The 9,885-nt window shown below is 54.9% G+C and overlaps 1 protein-coding gene across 4 annotated transcripts in view; it reads right to left on the bottom strand.

The window, feature by feature from the left end:
* Positions 1-303: 303 nt before the first annotated feature.
* Positions 304-9,885, bottom strand: part of CLEC16A (C-type lectin domain containing 16A) — a 209,942-nt gene continuing 200,360 nt past the window's right edge. For 3 of the 4 annotated variants that reach the window (XM_060031745.1, XM_060031747.1, XM_060031746.1), the window contains one exon: positions 304-3,807. In XM_060031745.1, coding sequence (XP_059887728.1) covers positions 3,452-3,807 — 356 coding nt within the window. In that variant the 3' untranslated portion in view covers positions 304-3,451. Of the gene's footprint in view, positions 3,808-7,404; positions 7,529-9,885 lie in introns of all 4 variants that reach the window. The other variant, XM_060031748.1, reaches the window with a different exon arrangement.

Below are 9,885 nucleotides of genomic sequence, written 5' to 3'. Positions count from 1 at the left end.
GAATGTGAGGAGCCCGCCCTCCGGGCGTGGAACCTGAGGCTCAATGGAGCCCAACAGCTGAGGGATGGAGACATGGACCAGGCTCACGGCACCTGCCTGAAGCTGGGGCCCTTTCTGAAGGGAGCACCTGAGGCGTTCTCCCAGCCCTGGGTAGGAGCTACGCCACCTCCCTTTAAGGAAGTGGGGATCCCGGGGCCCAGCTGCTGTCCCTCGCCAAGCAGCTGCAGACGGCCAAGGACCTTCCCCTTCGCCTGGCCGTGACCTTCCCGCTACAGAGCCATGGAGCAGCAGCCACACTCTTGGTAACTTTTTTTCTTTTATTGCCAAGTTCAGATTTACAAGGAAGTTCCAGTTTTCATTTCCACCCTCGTGTTCAGTACCCACGAAACATGAGTCATGCTGGCGAGAGCAGGTACTTCCCTGGAACGGTCCCGTAGCCCAGAAGCATGGTTTCCCAGCCCCGCTCCTCCTTGGGACAAGAATTATTTACATATTTTCAACTCAGAGGAACTTAAGGAACCCTTACAGTTTATGCCCAATATCATCATGACTACATTAAATATTTCTTATTTATTGCGTCTGGAAAAGAAGATGAGAATTGGTTCACCCTGTGCCTTTTTGAACAGTGCATCTTGAGACCTTAGAGAAATCTTGGTGTATGCCTGTTAAGACGTGCGTTTCCTCGCCCACCCCCAGGTCGCAGTGCAGGTGCTTGGGTGGGAGCTGCCTTCTGCAGAGAGCAGCAAGCAGGGCAGGCGTGATGGGGGGAGGGGCAGCACAGAGGGCCTGCTGGTGGCAGGAGGACAATCCCTCCCCCCCCCCCCCCCCCGCCTCCCGGGGTGGGGCACGTACCTGTCTGACTCTGAGAGGCGTCCTCGCTGGCTCAAGGTCCCAAACTGGAAAGGACATGTGCTTCTCCCCAGCAACTTTCAAAGCTGACGTTTGGGGGTTCATGTGGCCAGCCCTGCCCCTGACTTGGCAAACTCAGTGGGCCCGATGTGGACTTGGGGAGGGTCTCTGCGGGGACATGGAGATAGCGGGCTGGACGGGCCTGCTGAGGCCGAGTCTGGTACTCACGTGTCACAGGCCATGGCCCCTGCCCCGGGCTCGCCAAGGATTCCTGGCTCTACCTCTCTGCCCCAGAGTCCCAGCACCTGCTGTCTGGATGGGCCCCTCTGGAGGTGCCCCCACTGTTAGATTTTCTGGGGGCTCCTGAAGACATAGCTGTGCCACTGCTGCCAAGACAGTGGAGACCTGGCTGCCAGCCGGCTGTGGGCTGCCCACAACCAACCCCTCGAGCCCACCCGGGGAGAGGCCTGCCCTTGGGCCAGACGTGGGGCGGAAGCTTGGTCTGATCGCACCTGCTATTCAAGAGCCCATGGAGGCTGGGCTGCGTTCAGCTCTCCTGCCTGGGTGATACTGCTGCGGGTCCTCCTGGGCATGCTGTCCCCCGGCCGAGACTTTCCTCCCGTAGAGCTTGAAGCCACCTGGAGCCACTGGATTTCAGACAGCAGGCTGGTGGTCCCAGGGCAGGGTCCACGTGCCTCGGCTTGTTCCTCACGATAATGCCACCGGCTGGGAGGTCACTGGCCTCTCATTTCTGCTGCTCCAGAATTGTTTCAAAACCGGCAGTGAGTGGCTCTGGGGCTGGCCTGCCGCTGCATCCTGGCAGAATAACCAGGGGGCCCCTGTCCCTGACAACATGGACTTTCTCCCTCTTTCCGTTCCCCCTGCCTGTCCTTTCCAGGGGACTCTCCTGAAGGTCATGGCTTGTCCCTCCTTGCCAGGGCCCCTGGAATTTCTGCCTAAATGGCTGCGTTTCTGAGCTGGGTCTTTCCCCTGTTGGTGCTGGCTGGGCTCACCTGCCCGGAGGGCTTCTTAAGGCTGGAGAGATCTGTCCTGCAGGCGCCACTCCCCTTCCTCAGGGGACCAGTGTGTTTCCTTCAGGAGGCTGAAGTCTGGCCCGGGCAGGCCCTGCCTGACAGCAGATTGGGGGAGGTACCGGGGAGCGGGTCCTCTAAGAGGTAAGCGTGCGGAGCATTTCCTGAGGCCACCTGATAACCCGGACCGGCTGACACTGACACCACGGTGCTGGCACTCCTGGGGGACACGTGGAGGCAAGTTTTGGAAGGTCTGAGCATCAACCAGAGAGGTGAGGGTCGATTGGCCTTGCCTGGCTGAGTAGAAAGAACATTTTGGGAGCTTTATCGGATATAGCGGAGACCTGGCCTGCACACATCCAGCCCAAATGGAGAAGGAACTGGGGGTTTCCATTTTAAAAACGAGCTTGCATCTTTACAGCAGCAGCTGAGAGGAAGAGGGACAAACCCCGAGCTCCTAGGATGGCCCTGTGAGCTCGGACGTCATGTCCTTGCAGCTGGGTGGGGGTTGGCTCTCGGGATGTCCCTGCATGCAGGCACCCACACCACTGAGCTGCAGGCGACGGACTCAGGACGGTTTCCATGGCCTTTCCTTTCCATCACGGCCACGGGGGCTGGAGTGTCTGCAGTCCCAAATCGTTCTCTCTTAGACAAATAGAGAGATGGGGACAACCGAAGGTGATGCCGGAAAACCGTCCTGTTTGGTTTCAGTCCGGAGAGACGAGGAATGGTCCTGAGCGGGGAGCTGACTGCACTATCCCCCTTTCATGGAAAGATCTTCTGGGTAACGCAAGGCCCCTGGGCTGCCATGGCAGAGAAACTTTCGGCCCTCCCAGCTCTGTGTGTACCTGAGAATATGAGTCTCTCCCTTATTTTTGCTTAAAAAATACTCTAACCTTTCCAGGAAGGGACTTTTATCATTCCATAGGCTTGCAGAGTTAGTGAGTAATAAAGAAATGGAATCCCTTAAGACAATGGAGAAAGCCAGACTGAGAACTCTAAACCCAAAACGCTGGGAAGTTCAAGGCAAAATGAAAATGAAATCTCGACAGTAATATTACACTTCTAACATGACATCAAACCTCAGGGTGGAGGATTTTTTTTTGAACTTTTAAAATAGATGTTTTTCATCTGCTGCCAGAAGCAGGAATAAATATCCAAAGGAGATGTTTATCGAAGTTTGCTTTTCTACAAATTTCTACACAAAGTGACCACGTCCGCTTCTTCTGTGCTCACTGGGGACGCTGGCAGAGGACCTTCGAGACTGGGGAGGGGCTGGCTGATGAAGGGAGTGTTGTCGGTGGGTCCTGCTGCCCTGGGGCCGTGGGCTCTGACACCAGCCCAACCTCCTCTGCCTCAGTCATCTGGGTTCGCTGGGGTGTCGCCACTGGTCCCAGCCTGCTCTCAAAGAGGTGTGAAGTAAAAGGGGAATTCAAACGGAGCAAAGGACTGCAAGGATGGTTCGAGGCGGTTACCGGGCTGAGGAGAACTTCAGACGCTCCCGAGGTGTCTGTCGTGTCAGCTGCTCCGGGTCCCTGCCAGCGGGGCCGCACGCACGAAGGGAGGTCAACTCAGTGCTCAGCGGGGCCCACTGGCTCTGGCTGCGCAGCCCCCTCGCCCGGGGTCCCTGTGCCCACCGCGGCTGGTGTGGGTGGCGGGGGGATGCCGGTGAGGGTGCGGAGGCTATGGGGGTCGACGGGCGGGACGAGAGTCAGTGACTCCACGCTCAGCGTGTCGGCAGTGTCCTCGCAAAGCAGGGAGATGGTGGGCTGCTGGGCGGGGATGAGGCTGGGGCACAGGTTGACTGTCTCCACATCCGCGCTCCTCGCCAGGCTCTTGCTGGGCCTGGCCTCTGCTTCTGTTTCACTGATGATCACCAACTGGTCGGGAAGGTTAGGCTGAGGCTGCTCCATAGTCATGGGGTCATCTGGGTGGGGGGTGGGGGCGGGAGAAAAAACAAAGGTATGCTCAGCTCTGAGATGCTCTGCTCACGCTGGCACCCCGTTCCCCTGCTGAACAAAGGCCCAGGGAGGTCTGGTTGGGGGATGATGTGCTGGGGGAATAGCTTGTCTCCACTTCCTCCTGGGGACACAGAAGCTGGCAAATCCAGCCCTACCTAGGCCTGGGGGAAACCTGTCAGGGCCCATGGTTACTCTGACTTGTGATGCAAGGGACACATTAGGGGCTTGTGCAGAACCAATGAGTGGGTTCCAGAAGCCCAGTTCCTGGTGCCAGGAAACAGCCCAGACAGGCCCTGTGTGTGAACCACCTCCCTGATGATAAACATGCATTTAGGTAGAGAACAGGCTTGGGTGTGCTTATCACCTCAGGCCATGCCCAGAGTCTATATTTGGTAACATTTCCCCAAGAGGGAACTCACTGCAGTACTAAAAAAAAAAAAAAAAAAAAAAAAAGGAATTCTATACAATTTTTCAGCTTTGCAAAGCTAAAACAAAACCTCTGACTGTGGTTTTGTCACCTGGTCCTCCTCTAAGTGCTGAGTTAGCACCCAGAAAGGGGCTGTGATCGCTCAGGCCATTCTTATCCCGAGGGTCTCCCCCAGGGACCACGGAGAGAAACCACGTCACAAGGGAGGAGTGGCCCAATGCAGTTATTTTAGGAGCGGCAATTTCATTTTTTGGTGCTTTTCGAAATCCGTGATTAGATTACAGACAAGTGGCCTATTTGCTTTCCAAAGACGAGCTGGCTTGGACAGAGATACCAGCTGCCACTGGGGTTCCTCGTGGGAAACATCTTCCACGACTTTATGTGCCAGTGATTTGAAAACATGGGTACGAAGGCCGTGGGCATCTCGCTTGGAAAGCACATCTCCTCTGTTACAGATCTTCGGGCCAAAAAGGCGCTGAGGACACTGTGTGGACAATGAATCTGAAAGCACTCTGGGCCCTGGGATGATGGCAGACATTTTTTGCTTCAATGTGATTCCACTTAAGTCAGTTGTATTTTTTTTGTTTTTTCTTAAGTTAAGCCAAAACAAAACAGAACCGCAAATTGAACACAGAGCAAAAGAATGGAAAAACCAAGAGCAAAATAAAACCGAAGGGCATACAGAATGGGAGGAAGGAGAGGAAGAGGATCCCCAGCGTGGAGAGGAAACTCAAGCAACAGATCAAGTCTCCCAAAGGACATGTCGTAGCTTCCCACAGGACTCCCGGGCACGGTGAGCTCAGAAAGGCCCCAGGTCACTTCTTCACAAGGCCTTTTTTCTTCTTTCTTTCTTTTTTTTAAAAGAGAAATAAGGCCCAGAGAAAACCACTGCATGGGGCTTTGGGTCTGTCCTCACTCTGAGAGGGTGGCAGTGGGACATGGATGAGCACTAGTGGAAAAAATGATTTGAGGTGTGATCTCAGCCCACAAATGCTGAGTAAACACCCCACACACTTTCTGGTTTCTCTGAATTTCAATGAATTTGCTCCACTCAGGACGCCTTGTGGTGACGGGCTGGTTTCAAGGCCTGGGCTCAGGTTGTGACCCATCACAATCTGAACGTGGGGCTCTGAGTACAGGCTCACCTTGCTTCAAACAAGCGTGTCCAGGAACTTACGTACATAAGGACCCACGTGTCAACTTAGCTGCTGACGAGGCAGTTTAGAAATGACTGATTCTCCAAGGGCACTTTTGTGCCACCTGGAGACAGAGCTTCAGAGCATTTCTTTCACGTTTTCTCCAGACTTCTCTGTGAGAATTCCCTCTTTGCTCAGGTCTGCATTTGCACGCAGATACTCAAAAGGGCTGACAAACCTCTTCCCCTGATCCCTAATGGGGTTTCTGGTGATAAGAATGATCAAGTGTGTGGGAAAGTTGCTATCAAATATATTAGAAAACAAATAAACCAGCGAACGGTGCCACACACACAAAACTGGTTCCTTCTTTAGGAAGAGAACCAACAATTTTATTAAAAGGGTTGGTTTTTCCCCTGAAAAACAGACTCTTCCTATTTTTTTTTTTTAAATAGGAAAAATAACCTCCTCTTACCCATCACCTACAACACTGTTCTTTCTACCTATCTATCTACCTACCTACCTATTAAAATTTTTTTATTTTTGGCTGTGTTGGGTCATCGTTACTGCACGGGGGCTTTCCCTAGTTGTGGCGAGCAGGGTCTACTCTTTGTTGCAGTGTGCAGACTTCTCATTATGGTGTTGTCTCCTATTGCGGAGCACGGGCTCTAGAGCGCAGGCTCAGTAGTTGTGGTGCACGGGCTTAGCTGCTCCGCGGCATGTGGGATCTTCCCGGACCAGGGCTGGAACCCGTGTCCCCTGCAGGTGGATTCTTAACCACTGCGCCACCAGGGAAGCCCCCTACCTACCTATTTTTAAACCAAGAACTGCTTCCTGAATGTTAGCTACAAATTTGTGCATTCAAGAGGCAGAAAAAAACCAAGAACTCTGCCAAGTTCTCACGGGGGGGAAATTACCTAGCGAGGACACAGTTTATGGTCAGTGTATGGTCAACCCACAGCGGCCACCGCCGACCCTCTGGCCTCGCTCACCTGCTGGTGTTTCCGAGCTCTGAGGGCACAGGTTGGGGCCTGACCCAGGAAACGAGTGGAGGCTGGAGCGGGAAAGCCCAACGTCCAGGTTCCTGTGAGGGGTGCTCGGCCTCCCCATGGTGCTGCCTCAAGTTGACACCAAGGCAGCGGGTCCCCTGAGTCCCTGGCCGGCACCCTCGGAAGCTGATCTGTGGCTCTAGGGCAGGGGCTCAGCTGACCCCTGGCGAGTGAGTGACAGTTTCCAATAAAAATGAGGATTGGATGTACTCAGGCCAGGGGAGGTGGGACTGAGAGACATGGGGAAGAAAAGGACAGTGCAGCACAGCAAGTTGGAGGGTAAAGCTCAGAGGAAGCAGCTTTTAAACACAAGAGAAGGCAAAGGCTCCTGCCTGGCAAGTGCAGCTGCCCAGCGGGAGGGCACAGGTGGGAAACCTTACGAGAAGCATCGTGGGAGGGTAGCAGTGACCACGGCCCACCCGCGGCCACTATTTGGAGCTCTAAACGCAAGAAAGGGAGCTGATGGAGTCACATCTGCCAGTGCGCTTACAAGTGAAATGACTTGGCCTCTGGCTGGAACGTGATGGAATCTACCACTTAGCTTCGAGCAAGGCTGGGGGATAAAGGGAAAAGGAAAAGAAAAAAAGCAACTAGTTGACTTCTTTGTGGCTTTTTGCAAATTCTAATACCCAACCCTTGTGGCCTAAACTGGGGGGGCCCTGTGGGGATGGGGCTGGAGAACCCCCCTAGCTCAGGGCCTGCACCGAGCCTGGTGCGGAGGACAGCGTTTCCAGGCTGCCCGAGGCTGCCTCGGAGGAGCTGACACAGGGGTGAAGGGCCGGGGGTTCGGTCCTCAGGCGGGATGAGGCCAGAAAGGGACTGGAGCTGAGGAAATGGCTCGGGTTGGTGGCCCGGGCTCCCCGTGCCCTCGCCTGGCATCCTGGGAGCCTGCTGGTGTGGAAATGCAGCGTGCAGGGGCGTCGCGGGCCGAGGAGGCTACCGGAGGAGACCTGCCTGCAGTGACCGTGCCAGAGGTGCCGTGACAGCTGCCGATCGAAGCACTAAACCCAGTGGCCGCCGTGACTGTCGGCCTCCGACAGGCTGAACACTCGCCGGCGTCCTTTCCTGCCACTCCTGACTAGAGGGAAACACAGCGACAGATCATAGAAAGCCTTTAACAACGGGACGGAGAAGGTGACACGGAGAGGGGACACAGAGCAGCGATGGATGCGAAGCATCGACGAGAGCGTGAGGCAGGGGGGCCTGACCCAGCGGGTGCTGGTGACGCTGCCCCCATGCAGGTGGGACACCCCCATTCCGCCCCCCACGATGAGGCGGTGTTGGGACAGCTAAGAACCAGATCATCCGCTTGTGGGACTCAAAGACGGGTAAAGACGGCGGAGGTCAGTCCTGTCGGGAAGGAAATTCTTGGGGTCAGCGGCGACACTTGGTCTCGGTGAGCACCCTCGGGGGCGGAGGAACAGAACTGCCTGTCGGTGAAGATGAAAACCCTGCATCCATGGGCCAGTCTGAGGAGGGAAGGGTGTGTGGTTGGGGGATCGGAGCCAAAGCAGTTAGGGAAACAAGTAGATTTCTGACCCCAACTGATGAGGCCGAGGGCTCTCAGTGGCAGCCACCGAAGCCACCAGTGCGGCTCTGGGAGAGCCTCCCGTGACCCCCTCCCTAGTCACCCCCTCCCCAGCCACGAGGTGACGCTCTCCCGACCACACTCTGGTGATCCGCACCTTTGAAACCAAGACTGAACCACAGCAGCAAGATCTGAGGGCAGATGCCAAGCAGCTGCAACAAAAACGTTAGGACCATCTCCCTGGGGAGGAACCGCCACCTCTGAGACACAATAGGGATTACGGCAGAGCTTAAGATGAGTGCCACGGAGCACAGCAAGGCAAATGGACTGAACTGTAGGCTGAAAAATGGTTAAAATGGCACATTTGATGTTACGTGTATTTTACCGCAATAAAAAAAATTAACGTCATGGATAAAACTGGTGAGAAAAGAGAACACGTTTGGCTTGGGGTTTTGTCCTTAAAAGTCCCACCTGACCACGGTGCCCGGGTTCAGTAACACGCAGGTCGGTCCTGGGCTGTCTGGTGCTCAGTTGGCCCAAATGGGATGGTGCTCTGGGGTGAAGGTCATACTTTCAGACAACCGTCTCAGGGAGCAGGTGAGGATGGGGGAGGGAAGGCCCGTGTCAGGCTCCCAGCACAGGGGCCACCAGGAACCAAGCTCTTCCTTCTTTCTATAAACCCTTAGGGGAGAGTCAGAGTGGCCCCAGCTCAGAACTCCCTGGGTCTGAAAATGGATGCTGGAAAGAGCAGCCTGGCCTTCAGTCTGACTTCATTTTTTTTTTTTTTTTTTTTTTGTGGTACGCGGGCCTCTCACTGCTGTGGCCTCTCCCGTTGCGGAGCACAGGCTCCGGACGCGCAGGCTCAGCGGCCATGGCTCATGGGCCTAGCCGCTCCGCGGCATGTGGGATCTTCCCAGACCGGGGCACAAACCCGTGTCCACTGCATCGGCAGGCAGACTCTCAACCACTGCGCCACCAGGGAAGCCTCTGACTTCATTTTTTAACAAACGATTTTCTGTCATCCTCCTCAAAGTGGCTCACCCAGAACACCTGTGAAACGCAACAGATTGGAGATTGGAGGCAGAGTGGCTGTTTGAGGAACTTGGTGTAGGTCATGGAGCTCTTAGCTGAGGAGACGGCTTTCTTACTAGAATCCCACGCTGTGTGCGTGTGTGTGTGCATGCGTGCGCGCGTGTACAGGCATAACCCAGAAGATGTTTCTAAAGTATTCCTACTGATCCTACATTTGGTTCTAAAATTGGATCTATTTTCTCTTTCCCGCCATATGTTTTCTGCAATTTCAGCTTCTCAAAACCATAAAATGTTTAAGGAAAGAAAAATGCCGATTCCAACCCCGTAATTTTCTCCCTGGGGAACAAGCCGAGGCCCACGAGGCTGGCTATGCCGGATGAGCAGGCAAGAGGTTCCTGGACTTTTCCACAGTGTGGGGCGCCCAGCCCTCCCGGGAAAGACTAGAGGATTTCGGGGCACTGTCTTTAAAGGACAATGGGAACAGGTGGACTCGTGCATCAGGTGTTAAAACCAGACGGTAAACCCTGTTGGGCACAGCTTTAACAGGTAAATAATCAACAATGAAAATAAAATACCCTTGCCCCCAACTCCTTCTGGTTGGTTCCTTTGGTTACCACAGAATTCAGTTTTGACCTTTCTGTCTGGGGTGTCTCTTGGCCCCGATTTGAGGGCCTGTACTTGCTGAGAAGCCACTCACAAGGGTCTACCATGTGCCTCTGGTGTGTGAAGGAGACTCAAAAGTAGCGCAGAGGGTGTCTCTGGGCGACTGGCAACGCGGTGGCACCTCTAGGCGGTGTCGCTTCCCCCTTCTGGTGACGGTCCCTCTGCCTGCGCTGCGCCTGCAGCCGGCACTTGGGCCTCGGCCCTGATGGGCA

The sequence above is a fragment of the Delphinus delphis genome, chromosome 15 (genome assembly GCF_949987515.2).
Source record: "Delphinus delphis chromosome 15, mDelDel1.2, whole genome shotgun sequence".
In the NCBI taxonomy this organism is placed as follows: Eukaryota; Metazoa; Chordata; class Mammalia; order Artiodactyla; family Delphinidae; genus Delphinus; species Delphinus delphis.
This window is presented reverse-complemented; position numbering and strand designations above follow the sequence as displayed.